General features: G+C 35.9%; 1 protein-coding gene across 2 annotated transcripts; it reads left to right on the top strand.

The window, feature by feature from the left end:
• The first annotated feature begins 3,003 nt into the window (after nucleotides 1-3,003).
• Nucleotides 3,004-9,456, top strand: LOC308695530 (uncharacterized protein). Of its 2 annotated transcripts, none has more exons than XM_081373706.1 (14): nucleotides 3,004-3,795; nucleotides 3,883-4,115; nucleotides 4,290-4,390; nucleotides 4,477-4,633; nucleotides 4,907-4,987; nucleotides 5,077-5,124; nucleotides 5,232-5,357; nucleotides 5,441-5,608; nucleotides 5,699-5,853; nucleotides 5,967-6,292; nucleotides 6,384-6,562; nucleotides 7,001-7,173; nucleotides 7,256-7,482; nucleotides 8,007-9,456. In XM_081373706.1, the coding sequence occupies exons 1-9, from the start codon at nucleotides 3,711-3,713 to the stop codon at nucleotides 5,828-5,830; spliced, it is 1,131 nt and encodes a 376-aa protein (XP_081229832.1). In that variant the 5' UTR covers nucleotides 3,004-3,710; the 3' UTR covers nucleotides 5,831-5,853; nucleotides 5,967-6,292; nucleotides 6,384-6,562; nucleotides 7,001-7,173; nucleotides 7,256-7,482; nucleotides 8,007-9,456. The 2 variants fall into 2 exon arrangements, with proteins under 2 accessions (XP_081229832.1, XP_081229831.1); XM_081373705.1 differs by having other exon boundaries at nucleotides 3,146-3,795; nucleotides 7,256-7,470.
• The last annotated feature ends 10,653 nt before the right edge of the window (nucleotides 9,457-20,109 follow it).

Here is a 20,109-nt window from a genome sequence, read left to right as displayed (position 1 = left end):
ACAAGATCCGTTGCTCGTATGTGTGTATTCTGGCTCAAAACACTCAGGCATGACGGCGTAACGTTACGATTATAATGTAAGACTATAGAAAAAATGACAGACGTTAGCTTCAGTAAAGTTAGCTTCATTCATTGAGAGAAAAGGTATGACGTCACATGTGCGCCTTCTGGGTTTGTAGTCTTTCTAATTACGTATTTTCACAGTCTTATACCTCAGCAGTTTTACATCAAGCTGCGACTTTCTTGACTTTAAAATGTATCTTTTAAATTGACAAACATCATATGTGTAAATCAGGGCACAATTCAAACGAGATCAAAATATTTGTTGTCTCTCGCCATTGACTACCATACAATATTTTTCCGAAATAAGGTCCCATGGTGGTCGACCGGAAGGGGAGGGACTTAGGCTCTCTATAGTGGAAGATCTTTCCGAGATTTAGATAAGACCCGCCCTCTCCACTTTTTGAATAAGTTTGATTGATTCACCAGAATGATTGACAATGGGCTTTATGCACAGCTGCACCACTTCCTGAAATTCAGGCAGGTCCTTTGTTTCCTGTCTGCCTTTATTGGACAAACTGATTAATCCAGGTGTGCCTGACCACCTGGATTAATCAGTTGGTCCAATAATGGCAGACAGGAAACAAAGGACCTGCCTGAAGTTCAGGAAGTAGTGCAGCTGTGCATAAAGCCCATTAGGAGAAAAAAATCCTCCGCTATAGAGGGAGTGCCACTTAAAAATAAAATGAAGAATCAATTTATCAATTTAATAATTCAAACATAAAAATGTATATAATTAAATCACTTTTAAATGGACAAATTAATAGACATTTTTAAAGTTGTTTATTTTATTCATGTTTTAAAAATGTATTTTAATAAAACCATAAAACAATAAATAAATAAAAACATTTTAAATGTATGAATAAATAGACACATTTAAAATTGTTTTTTTAATTCATGTTTTTAAACGTGGATTTTAAACGTGGATTAATAAAACAATAAAAAGTACATTAATAAATCATTTAAATGCACATGTTAAATTGATTTTTTTTAAGCAATTGGCAAACCTTTTCTCTCTCTATTTGCCAGATGCTTTTCTTTGTAGTTTTGCCAAATGCTTTTCTTTATACATTTGTCAATCGAGTTAAAAAAATGCCATTGGACAGTACACACGTGGGATCAACCAATCAACTTTCGCCTCAATTTGAAGCGCCAAACTGTCATTGGACAGTTCGAGATCAAGGCTTTATCCCGCTTTAATTTACTTCTGTGGGCTTCTGTGGCGCTAATTGATGGTGATGACTTTTTGGCGCTGTGGTGATAATTGTTGTGCATAAAACATAAAAATGGCAGACATTGCAAATATTTTAAGAAAACTAGCCAATGATGTGGATAGTGGTTCGAATTCTCATGTCCCAGACCGACCAACTCCAGGAGGACGTAATGCAGTGGACGGTAAGAAAAGTTGCTTATCTCTTTTCTTAAATTTTGTAGTCTGTCTGTATGCGAATGTGTTTGATCACATATGACTTATGCCAATATTATTACATGTTATTTATCACATGTCAAATTATATTACCCATTTAAAACGAGGCATTTGTCGTGCCGCGTATGGTGTAACTTAACTTTAGCAGCTAGCAGCTAGGTATTGTTTTAGTCAGACACCCGCCCCATCCTGGCCTAGTCTCCAATCAATGTTGCTAACGAAGCACCTTTGTCACTTTTTTTTTGCGTAAGCCTTAGCTTATATCATGGCTTATATCCAGTTGAAAAATATCGCCAATATCGATCTTGCTCTCCCAGCACAGGATCGTCTCTGTGTTGATCGTCTCGTCTGTGTTTTGGCCGAGAGAAGCTGTAACGTTACATTGCCCGCAGCTGATTCGTTCGTCGTTTGTTTCGATGCTGCGCTCAGCATTAATATTTACAAAATTATATAGCCGCTTTTTAACCTTGGTGTAAGGTGATTTTTGTCAGATCATGTCACAGTTATAAATCAGGATTTTAGCAGGTCAGTGAAAGTGATTGCTGGTATAATGGGTCGCGTTTATTCACTATTTTTATTACATGGCTTGGCTGAATTCCAATGTAGAATGCGGTCTGTTATTTCTTGATAACAGACCGCTGCGAAGTATAACAGACCGTTGCCATGAAAAACAGCGCGTTGCTATGGACGCGGAACGGACTATTTTCTTTGGCGGAAGCAATACAATCGTTTTTAAATCAATAAACTCCTTTTTAAATAAATAATTTGTCAAATTATTTATTTATTTTGTAGGTAGCCATGTAATAAGCGGGATAATGTATAGTGAGCCGGTTGTTATAGTGAATAACAACCCCTTCAGGCTGATTCAAGATCCCTCCGCTTCGCGTCGGGATCCCGTTCAGCCTGTCGGGGTTGTTATTCACTATAACAACCGGCTCACTATACATTATCCCTTACATATTGTTCTGTTAAAACAGAAAATCAAAAACGCCTTTATCGGGGATTCAGTTTATTGTTAAATATAGTATGTGACAATTTAGAGTAGAATGACGTCACGAATATTATCACGTGACACCCTTCTAAATGTAATAAATAAATGAAGGGGATTTAAGAACTACATTTATGTATAAAATATTTTGGCAGTAGGCTATTTAATGTCATTTGATTAAATAAAACAAACCACAGAAGTCCTGGACTATCCTGTACAATATGTATTGTAAATTAAAGGTGCTCGAAGCAATGTCACGTGTTTTTAGGCCAAAACATTTGTCACATACAGCAAACTTCTCCTCGGTATTTGCTTGCTGTCTGTCCCCTGAAGGCCTGAACACACTAAAAAAAACAGTTGACAGCCCAGGCTCCACAAGCGGCAAGAAAAACAAACTGGGCTAATCCGCACCACGAAACATATCAAACTGTTCCAGCCAATAACCGACAAGAAGGATTTAAGGGTGGGGTTTGGGGTGTTAGTGCATGGATGAGGAGGAGGGAGGGTCTAGCTAGCCTCAGTTTTTTTTTGACAATACTTTAAACGTCAACAAGAAGTGTCACCCAACATCGCAGATCACCGTTAAAAGAGCATCAGCAACCACCTCTTTCTTTAACAGTTGATCCTGTATTGTTTTTCAAAGGAAAAAAAACTACATGAAAAATGTTCCGTATGTTCAGATTGGTTAATACAGAAGTGGTTTCACAGATAAGGTCAAAAGATGTCAAACGCATTAAAGCAATGTGCATCAATGAAAATCAGTTTTGCACACTGTACATTTGAAGTAGCTTTTTAGTTTTTTGCCCAACATGACCTCAGTCATCATCAAACTGAAACACAATTGTCTCTGCAGGTGATATTTGCTTGCACAGTACCTGATAGAGCCACCTATACTGAAACACTGATATAGGAGATAGGGAGTAGTTTCAGACACAGCTGTAGTCGCACAAATTCCTGTGGGATATCTATGTACGTCTATTAAGGTCTATACAGTACAAAAACTTCTCATATGTTCAACTTTATTTTTTCAAAATAGCTGCAGTTTAAACAAAGCATTTTTAAAATGTCATTGTTATGGGGTTAAGTTAACATTGACATTGTTTTCAAATTTACAGTTGAAGTAAATAGACTTTTCGCAAGCTATGGAGCAGAAGCCAGCAGGAGACCTTTGAGTCGTCGTAGTCGTTCTACAAGACCTCGCAGTAGCTTCACAAGAGTTTTCTGCTGCTTAAGTTGCATGACACAAAGTGTTGCACCAACAAAGTTTGAAAGGGAGGAACTGGAAGCTACAGGACTTGGAGAGAAAAAAGTTACATTTTTTGGTGGGTATTGTGTAAGTTTTTGTTTATAGACAAAAGTTTTTAAACAAAAGTTTTGCTTCTAAAAATGTTGCTTTATCTTTTTTACAGGTGATGAAAATAATGCAGAAGATTTCAAAAACTACATTCTAACGACATATCCAAAACTTGGTGACTGTGGGGGATTTGAGATTTTAAAAACATCAGGCATGACCCGATCTAGGAATCTGGTGGTGTTGCCTTGCCCAAACACAGGGTACACAATTAAGACTCTAAAAGAAAATATGGGACATGCTGTCATCTACATACGTCCTATGCAAAAAGACATAGAACTGTCCAGTTCCGTAAGTTTTTTTTTATTATTAGTTTTTTAGTTTTTTTTTTAACTAGAGTAAATTACTTATTTGCTAAATTCTATGCTTATTACATTTTAGGCAACACATGTTTTTATCGTAATGTACTAAGTTTATTTTCATTTACAGTTATCTAAAATTCTGAGATTGCTTTTTTAATTTAAGGTTGTCTCTGAATCTCCCATGCTTGGGCCAATGGAGAGATGTCTTGCCTGTGAAAAACAGTTCAATTTCAATGAACTTAAGGTTCACATTGAGAGCTGCAGGTATGGAGAACATTGACTGGTCATAATCTTGATTTAATATTCAGTTTCTTATTAGGAAAACTAATTTTAATTTCATGTTTTTCTAGGCCTAGAACTGAATGTTCCAATCACCTGCCACCAACATTAGAGAACGAACACCTAAATGCACATACTTCAGACAGTGATTCACTTATCAACCAGTCACCCACTGAGGAAAATACTGACCAACTGTTCATCGATTTAACAGATGAAAAAACAGACATGGTAAATTTCAAGTTTGCATTGCTAAGAGCTTGTGCTACCATCAAACATTTTCTTCTGCCATAATTTCAGTTTGTAGGTTCACAATATTAGCATTTCAAAACGCTTCTTATTTTTCTAAAAAAATATATTTTTGCTACTTGTTGTAATGTGCATCAAACTGTAGAAGAGAGTGGTCTTGTGGATCATCCACATTTATTTGATACAGGTTTTATGGTAGATGCTCTTAGGAGTGTCTTTAATATTTCTTAATTTCCTATCTCAAAATATTGCCAGGAATCTTTAAGTGAATGGCGGAGGATGCGTGAGGAGCAGGATGAGGAATATAATCAGTCTTTGATAGCAGATCAAGCCAAAGTATGTAGGGTAAACTTTATAACAGACATCCTCTGACATTGTGTAATCTTTCTGTCTGCATTATAATCTGAATTTGTAATTTGTTTCAGGAACTTCAAAAGATGAATAGCGAAGAATCTGAGAATAGACGCAGAAAGGTAAGTCTAAGTTAAGGAAATCAGGATGTTGCTGCCTTAAGACCTTATACATTTACTTTTTGTTCACTATTACCATTTGATTTTGAAACTTGCCTACATTATTTTAGGCTATAGATGAGAGACGAGCGCGAATGGCAAGTTTACCTGAACTTGGTCATGGTGTGCCACTAAAAGTAAAATATCCAAGTGGCTTAATGAGGACCAGGAAATTTATTTTAAGTGAATCAATTGAGGTTGGTAAGGTTTATTTTATAGTTTTTTTTTTTTGGTGTGCAAAGTCTTCTGTGTTTAAAGGTGAAATAATCAAAATGTCTAGGCACTGTTTGACTTCGTTGGAGAGGTGGAGGACGCTACAGAATGGTTCCATATTCAGGAAGCCTTATCACCACCACTTAGAAATGACCTATGTGGAACCATTTTTGAAAGAAATATCAGAGGGCCAACCACACTTTTTGTCCAGTGGATTTCCTCCGAAGATGCAGAGGTAGATTTACAAAAAAAAAGTTTTTTTTTTTTTTTTTTTTTTTTTAAATCTTTCTTAGCTTGTCATTTACTGTTTTATGTAATTCATCAGTTTATGCAGACCATTCTTACACCTGATGGCAATGACAACCATGATAAAGATGGTTATAATTCTGGGACTGTCAGCCCATTGGATCAACCTAGCACCTCTAATGAACGTCTGGCATCGTTCTCCCCTCCATAAGAGCAGGAAGAGACTGTCCAGAAGTATGAATTAAAGTGTTATAGTACCAGTTAACCCTTAGTCATCTCTATACCTGTATCCCATTTGATTTACAATGTCATTTATCATTTGCATTCATAATAATATTGTTTTCCAGGACCAACCTCCAAACAATACTGAGTCTCCTTTCAGCCAAGATAGATGATGATAGTCCCACTAGTAATCAGATCAATGTTGTAAGGGATTATAAAGGCAATACCCACAACATACTGAGAAGCACTGTTCAGGCTTTTAGTCGGCGACGATTTAACCTCGGAGCAAGACTGGATGTGATTTTTGTTGATGATACAAAAGCGGCGGAGGGGGCTGTGGACGGTGGTGGTCCAACTAGAGAGTACCTCAGATTACTCCTTAAGGCTGTCCAACAGTCTAGCATATTTGTGGGCCCTGAAAAAAGTAAGAGGTTGCAGCTCGACAGTGAAGGTAAGCATTTTAACTAAAGGTCTTATTTAAATGATTTCATAACATTAAGTCATTGTAGTTACTTATAATATTTTGGTAATTTTCTTTACAGCTTTGCACAAAGGTCTCTACAGGCAGATATCTCAAATGATATCAGTTTGTATAATTCATGGAGGAATGGGGCCACATTTCTTTTCAGAAAAGCTCTTTCTCCAGGTTTGTGGTAAACCCACGTGTCCTGCAACCTTGGATGAAGTAGATGATGAGACCTTTAAAGAAATGCTTTGCAAAGTAAGCATTTTTCTTAAACCGCAGCGAACAAAATTTGGAAGTTATGCCCCATTAAAGGAATAGTTCACCCAAAAATGAAAATTCTGTCATTTACTCTCCCTCAAGTTGTTCCAGACCTGTATGACTTTTTCTTCTACTGAACACAAAATATATTTTTAAGAAAGTCGGTAACCAAACGACTGATGGTCCCCATTGACTTCCATAGTAGGGAAAAAAAAATACTATGGATGTCAATGGGGACCAGCAACTGTTTAATTACCAACCTTCTTTAAAATATCTTTTGTGTTTAGCAGAAGAAAGGAAATCATACAGGTTTGGAACAACTTGAGGGAGAGTAAATGATGACAGAATTCAGAAATCATTTTTGGGTGAACTATCCCTTTAATAGTGTTTTTTGTATTTTAGCTGCAACATGACGTTGATGTTTTGTTTTTTCAGATAAAAGAAGCCGAAACTCTTCCAGAAGCCAAAGCTGCCATTGAAATGGCAGAAGATTGCCTGTCCATAATTGGAGCCTTCAGATCCATTAGTACTCTTAAGCAGCGGGACATGCTGGTACAGTCAGCTGTGGAGTATTATGTTGATGGGAGATGCAATGTTGCACTGCAACAGTACGTAGTATCAAAAACTTTCTTGTTTGTTGAAATTGTTTTCATACCTTGTTCTTTGTAGATTCTATATGTTTTTTTACAGGTTTGTCGATGGTTTTAACACCCTTGGACTTCTTCAAGAAATGCAGACACACACAGATCTGTTTCACACCATATTTGTTGAAGACAAAAAACCACTGAGATCTTCAGACCTGACATCACTTTTTGAAGTAAACCTGTCAGATCAAGACACCTATAAGAGAGAACTAGAGACCAGGACCTTGTGCTTCTGGAGAGACTGGATCATTGATGTTGAAGGTATTTACAAAGGTAGTTTTTTTTTTTTTTTTTTTACATATTTTGTCCTATAAAGTTTTATACACGGCTTCTGTATTCACTATACATTTACATGTGATTAAATGTGTGATATTGCTTTTATAAAGTGGTTCATCCAACAGGTAAGTGACATTTCACACAAATATTGATAGATCTTACCTCTATCTCGGTTCCAAAAGAAGAGAGCCGTTAGAGATGTCATTGCTTGTCTTAAATAACAGTATTAATACTAAATTAGATTTCAGACACTATTGCAAATTTTGCATTTGTGCTCTGTCAATACTGAACCATTGCATTTCTCAAAACATTGCACAGTAGCATGGTTTCTCTCCTGAACGAATCACATTTTTAATGAGTTACATGGAAAATGATTACATTATTTATTTTATTTATTTATTTATTTGTATATATACAATTATTTACTGAAAATGTGAATACCCACCACAAATACACTGTCAGCTTGTTTGGAATGGCACAAACAGTACAGTTGTTAGACTGAATTTCTACATGTGTTACAGATGAAGAATGTACACCATTGACGTTGGAGAATGTGCTGGAGTTTACTTCAGGGTCTTCAGCCATTCCACCCCATGGCTTTCTGCAGCAGCCCAAAATCGAATTTCTTCATGACGCACCAGAGAAAATATTTCCAGAGGCAAACACTTGCAACATTGTGTTAAAATTGCCCATCCATTACAATTACGAGTCATTCAAAACACACATGAGCAATGGCATACTGTGGGCACCAACATTTGGCGTAGCGTAGTTCAACACATGCATTAAAGGGATACTCCACCCTCATGCCATCCTAGGTGTATGACGTTTTCCTTTCTTCAGCCAAACACAATTTGAGTAATAAATACAATTCTGACTGCTCATAGCTTTGTGATGGCACTGTTGTGATAAACAATTCAATATGAACTGCTAGGATTTTGTTAAATGTTACTCCACATGTGTTTGGCTGAAGAAAGGAAGATGTTGTACACCTATGATGGCATGAGGGTGAGTAAATTATGGGGTAAATTTCATTCATGGTTTAACTATTCCTTTTTAAAGGGATACTCCACTTTAAGATGAAAATTCTGTCATCATATACTCACCCTTCATGTTGTTTCAAACCTGTATGAAATTCTTTCTTCTGCTGAACAGAAAGGAAGACATTTAGAAGAATGTCAGTAACCAGACAGTTTCTGGTCCAATTGACTTCCATAGTATATATTTTTTTCCTACAATGGAAGTCAATTGGACCAGAAACTGTCTGGTTACTGACATTCTTCTAAATGTCTTCCTTTCTGTTCAGCAGAAGAAAGAATTTCATACAGGTTTGAAACAACATGAAGGGTGAGTATATGATGACAGAATTTTCATCTTAAAGTGGAGTATCCCTTTAAAAAGGAATAGTTAAACCATGAATGAAATTTACCCCATAATTTACTCACCCTCATGCCATCCTAGGTGTACAACATCTTCCTTTCTTCAGCCAAACACATGTGGAGTAACATTTAACAAAATCCTAGCAGTTCATATTGAATTGTTTATCACAAAGCTATGAACAGTCAGAACTGTATTTATTACTCCAATTGTGTCTGGCTGAAGAAAGGAAAACGTCATACACCTAGGATGGCATGAGGGTGAGTAAATTATGGGGTAAATTTCATTAGGGTGGAGTTTAAATGCATTGTTGTTTGAAAATGCTGTTTTTTTTTGACAACATGAAATGTTAGTTGTTCAGCTGTTTTATTGCTCAGTGACAATGCACTATAACCAGTCAAGTTCATACTACAAGATTTGTTCATTGCTGAAAGCATTAGCAAAAAAAACCCTAATATAAACATTAACACATTAATAATTGATGCATGAGTTAATCTCGTCATACTGACATTGTTAATTACAACTTTTAATGAGTTTAAAATGTTGTTTACAGCGTGTTAACGCATAAAAAAAATTAAATGAAATGCTTTTTCAGATATTACTGTGTCTGTGATTCCTGATCAACAAATACAATGTCTTTCTGATATGCACATATACAATATCTCAGCCTAAAGTATTTTAAACCTTTAAAAGAGAAGACTATGATTCACCAATCATTTGTTTTACAGCAAGAACGGTTTCCATGTAGACAGATAATGCATCTGAGAAAGGTACATCCGGGTTTGGTAGTGTTGCCAGCTCTTCTTCGGTCAAGCCTCGAGGCAGATCCAACTCAGGAACATGAACACCTTCTGCTTGTTGCCCTTGAATATCTTCCCTGACTTCATCATCAATGTCAATCTACAACAGTTTCAATATGAATAAATCATTTAGAAAACTTAATTAAAAACAATTAAATTAATTGATCAGTACTTAAGTTTACATTTTTACTCATAGATTTTCCAGTGTCAATTTATCAGTGAAGAAATAATAAATGAAAAAAAAAAAATGGGCCATCCTTCTATAAAAGCAAAGTAATTAACTAAACCCACTGCATAATTACCTGATTTGAGCCTTCCTTCTCATGATTTGACCAAAGCTGCAGTGGAGTTCTGTTGCCAGCAGATCTTAGACTGTGACTATTCCAGGCACTCTGAAATTCTTGTAGATGCCTCTGAATTTGTGGCATGTAAGACCAGTGCAAGGCAAACAAGTCCACTTCCTGGTCCGGATTATGCCATCCTTCATCTTCCAACCGACGAAAGGTGGTGTAGAAGAGGTCTGTTACTTGGTCAAAGACATCTCTCCACAACCGCTCAATTCTTACATAAAAAAAAAAAAAAACTTCAACTTCAAACAGTTCAGCGAAGGAAAACGCTATTCATGTGGCTACAAGTTAACAAGCCTACCTCTGGTTGTGCACACTTCTTCCTGTGATGTGTGAATGTCTGTTTGCTCCTCTGGTTCTTATCATGAAGCGGGCAACCATTACATTTTCTCCCCCCTTGTCAGAACGCACTCTAGAGGGAACACCATATATTTGTACAGCAGACAGGAAGCTTTGCAGCACTGTTTGAGCCTTGTTGTTTGTGGCAACTTTTAAGTACGCCACAAGCCGGGAAAAGCCGTCGATTCCCCCATGGATAACAATTCTCCATCTGCAAATTTAAGTATTTAAAGTTACTCATTTAAGAATACAACATGTATTAAATAACTTGTCGCACACAAAAACTATGCAATGGCTACAACACTGAACATGCTTTTGTGTCCAATAGTACAGGAAAGGTTTTAAGGAATGGCTTTCTTCCTAAACCACATATTCACTTATGTTAATAAAAGCATAACATGAAATCATTACATATAACAAGTAGGGCAAGATCATGCATGCAAACTTTTTTGCATGTATTCTTTCAGATCTATCAGAATATAATATAACTTTGTGACTGATGGGAATTTTTTTATGTAGACATGTGTAAAGGATTATATTTAGGTGTGTAAGAGAGCAGATTATGTGTGACCCTAGACATTAGCATCATTAACCATTAACTTTACCAAAAAAATGCTTAACACCAACCGAATAAGTTTATGATTCCCATCAATGTGCCACACACTGTTGGGAGCTGGTACACTGTAACGTCGGCGTCGGGCCGTCCTAAGACGTAACCTGCGCAGTTCCATTCCTTCCGGATCTACTCGTCTTAATGATGCTAAAACCCTGTGTCCTGCAACAGATTATAACAATAATATTCATATGTTAGATCTTGCATTTTTTTTAAGGGAAACTGCACATTTTGGATGCCTTTTTAAGCAAGTTTTACATAATTTAAATCTGACTCAAATGAACTAGCGGCGCATTGTTATTTCTTGCGTAGTGATGGCTATCTATGTTAAAGTACATCAGATACATGCAGATGATGTGCAATTAGACTGTATTTAAAACATACAGTATATGACTCACGCATTGAGTAATTGCGCTCAATTTGTGCTGGTTTGATTTAATCTTCCCATTAAAGTGAAACATAACTTGGCAAGTGATTTGCTGTCACTCGTCACTGTTATTTTTTCACCCACATTTGCCTGCCCAAAACACAATAGAAAATTGAATGGTTTTATTGGTTATAATGGAAACTATAATGGTGCCTACTGGTATGTGATGGATACTATTGGTGGGATGTTTTCTGGCAGATGGGGACCAATGAAACACCATTAAATCCTATTTATCGGATTATATAGGAATAATCCCAAAAACAAACAAAAAGGAATTTTGTAAAGGTTTAAATGGAAAAAGCCAATGGTAGGGATGCAACAAAATTTCAGCTGCCGAAATTTTTCAGCCAAAATGGCATTATTGGTTTTCAGCCAAAAGAAAAAAGGCCGAAAATATCTGTTAATTTCAAACTTGGATGAGACATTAGATTATTAAAATGTTAATATTTGCTACATTTCCTACTTTGAATATGAAGTTGCCTGGATCTTATGTGTCCCAAGATCATCTTGTAGCCAGCATTGGGGTATCTGTGGTGTATTTCCGCCACTATTCTATCCAACTCCTCATTCGTAATGGAGGTGTACAAGTCACGTTTCCTAAAAACAAAGCATGTTTTAATTATAGTAAGGCATTACACACAAGTTTTACATAATACAATTATATTATAATATTTTAACAAATTCCGACTTCACTGCCCTTTAAAGCACTCACATACATTCGAGAGCCGTCTCACCAACAGCCCCCCCCCACCCCCCCCCTCCTCCTCCTCCTCCTCCTCCTCCTCCTCTTCACGTAACCAACTTAACTGTAGTAAATATCCAGCCTAATGTTTATTTCTACCGTATATGGTTTCTACATGCTGTAACCTTATATGTAAGGGATAAGGCGGTTGTTATAGCGAAAGCGAAGGGGTCTTGAATCAGCCTGAAGGGGTTGTATTCACAATTGTATTCATAATTTGACACAAAATATTGATTTAAAAGGGAGTTTATTGATTTAAAAACGATTGTATCCCTTACATAAGGTCAGTCATGCGATTGACCGCTGTAGTTAAACGCAATATTCTTTCTGGAAACATTGATAAAGTTACAACATTTTCTTTTACATACCTTAAGCCATCACGTGCAAGTTTTCGTCGGACTGTCCTTAGCGACACACCGATACATCTTGCCGTCTCTTCTGCTGGTACCAACAACTGGTGTTGTTCAAGAATGCTTGGAACAGCAATAGCGTGACGGCTGCTACAGTCCGAGGGACTCAGACGTTGAATGACACTCTGTGCCTCATCAAACGTGACCCAAATCCTTCCATTAATTGTACAGCCACAATTATCCGCTGCGTTTGCAACGTCTTCCCTCAACTGTGAAACTCTCCTATATACAAAATGATGATCGAGAGGAGAATTTCTTTCGCAGAAATCAGCTAAAGCTAGCAAATCATCCACAATCCCTTTCCAAACACGATCAGATCCACCAGACATTTTTGCACAACAATTATACCGTTCAAGAATGGCGCCACAGAAGCCCACAGAAGTAAATTAAAGCGGGATAAAGCCTTGATCTCGAACTGTCCAATGACAGTTTGGCGCTTCAAATTGAGGCGAAAGTTGATTGGTTGATCCCACGTGTGTACTGTCCAATGGCATTTTTTTAACTCGATTGACAAATGGATAAAGAAAAGCATTTGGCAAAACGACAAAGAAAAGCATCTGGCAAATAGAGAGAGAAAAGGTTTGCCAATTGCTTAAAAAAAATCAATTTAACATGTGCATTTAAATGATTTATTAATGTACTTTTTATTGTTTTATTAATCCACGTTTAAAAACATGAATTAAAAAAAACATTTTAAATGTGTCTATTTATTCATACATTTAAAATGTTTTTATTTATTTATTGTTTTATGGTTTTATTAAAATACATTTTAAAACATGAATAAAATAAACAACTTTAAAAATGTCTATTAATTTGTCCATTTAAAAGTGATTTAATTATATACATTTTTATGTTTGAATTATTAAATTGATAAATTGATTCTTCATTTTATTTTTAAGTGGCACTCCTGGTCCTCCATAACGTACATGCTCGTAGTTTCTTTTGCGTGATACAGTGCGCGCTGCATTTGCGCTTGATATTGAAGAGTGCACGCTGCGAGCACACGGCTGATACGACAGGAAAGTTTTACTGACATATAGCAGCAAAGCAGCAGCAAAGCCAAAGCACAATGAAATAAGGCGAGGGGTTTACATAGGCTATTGCCCAGTTTCATTTTTGTCAGTCAACTTTTCAAAAAACATTCAGGGCTACACTCAAAACATTCGGGGCTGAAGCCCCGGCAAAATCGTTAACGCATGTGTTGAGGGGGTGCTAGATCATTGACAGGGGGGGCTGCGCAATTATATATATATATATATATATATATATATATATATATATATATATATATATATATATATATATATATATATATATATATATACACTATTAATAAATGAGCTAAACTTGGCCACTAAATATTTAATATTCAATTATTTTAATGATCACAATTAAAGTTTTAATTTTATTAAATTAAACAAGCGCAACATTCAGCATTCAATCAAATATTCTAAAAGATGTATTAATTAATAATAATGTTATAATATGTGTGCGTACAACAAGCAAGATGTGCGTTTGTAAATCCGGTGGCGCGTGCATTGATTTTTATTACAGTGTCGGCTGCAAAGATGAAGTTGACGATCGCCATATTCGCAGTGAACGCGCCTGTAGAGAGAAATGCACATCATGAATTACATAATCAGAGAGTAGCCTTTTTCTTTTCGTTTTGAATTATTTCGTTTAAAGACATTTCAAGCTTTGTGTATTTGATGTATTTCTCATGTCTGTGTGAGGCATACACTGAGTTTCGTTAAGTTAGGATGAGATGCGCTCCAGTTAACGTGCAGTGCAAGTGACCGCGCGGGCGCCTCCATGATTATTGTCTGTTACATTTGCAACTTATTCATTAAAAACAATCAATTGGTTGATGAAAAATGTATTAAAATTAAGATACAATTTATACAAAACGAAATTCACTTTAAAGAAAGGCTTTCTACAAAACAAAACTTAATGAAGTGGTCAAAATCATATAACCCGCTCCACGTCTCTCGATATATTGCGCATTCTATCTTACTCATGCTGTTGCACTTTTCATAAATCAACATAAACGAAACAAAATAACATCATAATATTTGAACAAATATGAAACTAAATGCGCTTATTTAATGGCTACAACAGTATAGTAGGCCTACAGACTCTCTGCAAATTGCTGCACATTCATTTAATTCTGAATTTCTCACAAACAAGTTGAAAGGCATTTGATCAAATCAAGTTCACGGATAATTGTGCGTGCATTTATTAATCATTATGATACTAAAATCATAACAAAGTAGGCTATGTAAATCAGATGAGCCCAGAATATGAACGCAACGTTAAACGCAACAAATGCATTGCCTACACGTTAAGCATTTTCCTCCCATATAACCATTATAAGAACGCTTAATGTGGCTTAATGCAGATAAGAATGTCCCCTTATTATGGCGAAATTACGAGATATTATGTCGAAATAACGACTTTGACAGATTGACGTAATACAACAGAGTTTCTATTGGCCCAAAGTTAAAGCGAGGGGAGTGCTGATGAACACAATGCGCCTGTTTAATTGGCTTTTATTCATTCATTAGCTGTGAGACGTGAAGTTAAAACCTGAGGGAAATGTTTTGGTAGATTGGCGTAATGTAAAAGCCGAATGTTCATTGGTCTAACGTTACACGCGCGGGAGTAATGAATGACGATGGGCCCTGCACTTTCTCCGGGTATGTTTATATTTTATAGCGAACTTTCCACGGACCCCCAGGCAGTGCGCCACGGACCCCTAGGGGTCCGCGGACCCCACTTTGAGAACCACTGACTGCTCTATAGAGCTGGTAAGTCCCGCCCCTTCCGCTAATCCCGCTGGACCTCAAAGTTGAAAAACCGTCAATGCAAGTGAATGGGAGAAAATAATTATTTTCTGGTCCCGTTTGAATTTTGCCATGAATGTGAACATATGTTGTCTGTGAATTTTTTATATAACTTTTCGTGTAAAGAATGCTAGAATTTAGCGGGTAGAAGTTTGATACGGTTAGACTTTGTGTGAGAGCACTTTGTGGACTACAAGTCTCTCGCTGCTTTCGACGCGTTTGAAACGTCAACACCACTAGCACACGGACACTAGCTCACGGATCCCGCTAAACATGGCTGTGTCTTTGATGCACTTTATCGCCTTCTTTCAGGGAGAGGACAAAATCGTTGAGGTTGGCGAAAACCACGGGTAAGTCAACTTTATGGGTGACGTCACATAGCGACATGTAGTCTTTCTCGTTATGTCTTTTCCACAACTGCTAGCTGAAGAATCATACCATATACTGTCAAACTCGTAACATGAAAAGTTATATAAAAAATTCACAGACAACATATGTTCACATTCATGGCACAATTCAAACGGGACCAGAAAATAATTATTTTCTCCCATTCACTTGCATTGACGATTTTTCAACTTTGAGGTCCAGCGGGGTTTTACGGAAGGGGCGGGACTTACCAGCTCTATACCTTTAATAAATTATACTGACCATCTGAATTTACCAATAGGGCTTGGGCGTCGTGACGGCCATGTTGATGGCCTCGCGAATGTAAACATACAGCAAGTCGAACGAGGAGAAGCAGAGTTGGGAGAAAGAAAAGAAAGAAAAAAGATATTAAAGTCCCGAAAAGGATGTGGAATTTACGGGGATACGTTAAATAGGCCAGGGACCAGTAATGTTATGTGGACAAAATCGGCAAAAAAGTGTAGTTAGTAACTTAGCTGTCAACCCTCCCGTTTTTTCCGGGTTTCTCACGTATTTGAGCTCTTTTCCCGCTGTCTTCCCGATTTAGTATTTTCCTATAAAATATCCCGAAAAATGAACATTTCAACATTCATCTTTCTGTTGCTATCCCTCTGCTGACAGCAAAAATTCGTACTACAAAACTGCAGCATTAACTAAGCGAGTTGTGAAGCTAGGTCTACGTGACTTTGCTTACAGATTGGCGTGAAATCGTGCTCTCACAACAACCACGCTGTTATCTTAAAAAGGCCAATATCACGCTAAGGTTGCCTTCAAGTAAGCAAAACGATGCTTTGAAAACATCTGTTTCGCTGGAAGGGCAAGGAGGTAGCAACAGGACAACAGTACAGAGACTGACAGGTCAGATGGAAGGGCTAACATTAATGTTATGAGAGTAAGTTATTAAAATACGGGATATTTAACAGGAAAATTTGTCCACATACTGGTCCCTGGTTTCCCTATTTAACGTATCCCGGTAAATTCCACATCCTTTTCGGGATTTTTAAAGTAGCGTTGGTCTATTGGGTGAAGCGGTCATAGCCGTGTTTTATCGTGAATAAAGCACAGCTATTGACCAATCAGAATCAAGGATTGGAACTAAACGTTTTATATATATATATATATATATATATATATATATATATATATATATATATATATATATATATATATATATATATATATAAATTCAGATCAAGTTTCCCAAATATCCTCCGATGTCACTGGTCAGATAAACAGATAGTCATGCCCCAAACTCCCACCATTAATAGTTTTAAATGAGAAAACCAGACCTACTGTAATTTTTACTTCAAAATCAAGTGTAGTTCTGGCAGGTCACGTTAGTCAAGCTACAATATACAACTTCCTTCAGTATTATCAGCAGCTATCGCGTTTCTCAGGAGATAATAACCCTCCTCCCTCCCCAGCTCCTCCTCTCGTCAGTCAGGATTTGGCATTCTGATTCCCCTGAATCAGAATAAATTCTCGAATGTTATGTTGTACTATAACATCTTGAATTATTGATATCTGCATACATTCATGTTGGTTCTGTTCTGTTTATTGCTGCTCTCCCTGCTATCCATGCTATGGCTGCACGGATGCACAGGGAGTTCTTGTCCAGAACAGAACCATGCCGCCAATCTAAACTGTATGCTAATTGTTAATTGTATTCAACGATAGTGGTCCTGACAGAACTGCACATTTTTCCTTCTCTTTGCACAATTTGCACAAATTTGCAGGAGCTTTTCTTTTTTTTCACATTTTCCAAGTTTTACACATGCTTTATCTCATAATTAGAACAATCAGTTGCCAAACTCACATCCTACCAGGGTTGCCAAGTCTCCGGGTTTCCCACGGAATTATAATAATAGACTTTTAACAAACAATACCTTGCAATAGGTAAAATGTGTAATGCATAATTGTGGCTGTAAAATATGTTTTGTGTATGGGAAAGTTAATTTTGATTGATGTCTAAAGAATCTATACTGTATACAATATATATTGAATGTAGCCTATGGGGCGCCGTTTGTAAAGCGGCTCACGCTGAAAATAACAGCAACATTTTGTCACATTTAGCTTCAAACAATGTTAAAAAAACTGGTATGAATTTTTGATGGTCACTTTTTACCACATTTACAACAATATTTGTCAACTTAGAGATATTTTAAATAGTTAAATCTAAATATTAAATGTTACACCTAAATGTTAAATATTAAATCTAAATGCTAAATCTAAATCTAAATGTTAAATCTAAATCTAAATGTTAAATCTAAATCTAAATGTTAAATCTAAATGTTAAATGTTAAATCTAAATCTAAATGTTAAATCTAAATATTAAATCTAAATCTAAATGTTAAATCTAAATGTTAAATCTAAATCTAAATGTTAAATCTAAATATTAAATCTAAATCTAAATGTTAAATCTAAATGTTAAATGTTAAATCTAAATCTAAATGTTAAATCTAAATATTAAATCTAAATCTAAATGTTAAATATAAATGTTAAATCTAAATCTAAATGTTAAATATAAATGTTAAATATAAATGTTGAATCTAAATCTAAATGTTGAATCTAAATGTTTTGGGTGAAACTAAATATTTAACTAATATGCAAATTCAAAATGCCGGAAGTGGCAAAATAAAAGCTCGAGGTGGTCAGTGTGTGTTTATAGCATGGTTTATAGTGTCAAATAATGAATAAAAATCATCTCATAATAATAACTATAATATAACGATAATAACTTCCTAAAATAATAAACACGTTTGGAGAAACTGTAGAGTATCGTGATGAGAGTAATGACATGACATTCAGTCAAAGTGAGCCCCCTAGTGGCTGGCTATTATGGCTACAGGTCATAAGTCCCGCACTTTTCATAAAAGTGACACTAGCCAACTCTTCAAATACAGTTTCTCCAAACGTGTTTATTATTTTAGGTAGTTATTATCACGATAATCTATGTCCAAGAGTCCATTTCCTCGGATGAGATGGTTTTTATTCGTTATTTGACACTATAAACCATGCTATAAACACACACTGACCACCTCGAGCTTTTATTTTGGCACTTCCTGTTACCGGCATTTTGAATTTGCATATTAGTTAAATATTTAGTTTCAACCCAAACATTTAGATTCAACATTTAGATTTAGATTTAACATTTAGATTTAGATTCAACATTTAGATTTAGATTTAACATTTAGATTTAACATTTATATTTAGATTCAACATTTAGATTTAGATTTAGATTTAACATTTAGATTTAACATTTAGATTTAACATTTAGATTTAGATTTAACATTTAGATTTAACATTTAGATTTAGATTTAATATTTAGATTTAACATTTAGATTAAGATTTAACATTTAACATTTAGATTTAACATTTAGATTTATATTTATATTTAACATTTAGATTTAGATTTAACATTTAGATTTAGATTTAGCATTTAGATTTAACATTTAACATTTAGGTGTAACATTTAATATTTAGATTTAACTATTTAAAATATCTCTAAGTTGACAAATATTATTGTAAATGTGGTAAAAAGTGACCGTCAAAAATTCATACCAGTTTTTTAAACATTGTTTGAAGCTAAATGTGACAAAATGTTGCTGTTATTTTCAGCGTGAGCCTCTTTACAAACGGCGCCCCATAGTAGCCTAAATATTGTATTAATACACATATTTGTATGTTCAGATATCCATACATCAAAATATTCTGGGGGCCAGTTTTGTGAAAATGATCAAAAATGCTGGTTCTGGCTGACAACTGAAAAAAAGAAAGAAAGAAACAATGGCGGGGAAAGAGTTAAGGGTGAGCAGTGCGAGTTGCTGTTGTAATGTCACAATCATGTTGCATTGTGGTCTGTGGAGCTGCTCAGCTGCCTGAAGACTGTCAAGATCAAGGGGTCGAGCATCTCTCCAAATAAACTTCCCTCATCCACTTGAAGAAGGACATTTCTAAATACTCACACTTGTGGTCTTGGCCACTTGAGAGGACATGCACGCAGCAGGAAGTGAGTGCGCAAGACTGTCCCATGTCTAAAAAATGGCAAAGCACAGTGCCCTTAATGCACACTAAACCCACGCTTTCTTGAATAATGAATACTGCATTGGAGCAGTATTAGAGGTCAAGCGTATCCCATCAAACATTTCACTGTAAGTTAGACTAATCATATATTACATGTAGTTTGGTAGTAAAACAACAGTGTATTTTGTACAACATTTGCAACTGCTTTTTTTAGTAGCACCACAATTTTAAGAGAGAGGAAGTGCTTAGGGAGGTTCACGAGTGTATGTCTAAAAGTGGAGTAAAACGCAGCCCAGGAAGT

Source organism: Scardinius erythrophthalmus, assembly GCF_964197995.2.
Source record: "Scardinius erythrophthalmus genome assembly, chromosome: 9".
NCBI lineage: Eukaryota > Metazoa > Chordata > Actinopteri > Cypriniformes > Leuciscidae > Scardinius > Scardinius erythrophthalmus.
This window is presented reverse-complemented; position numbering and strand designations above follow the sequence as displayed.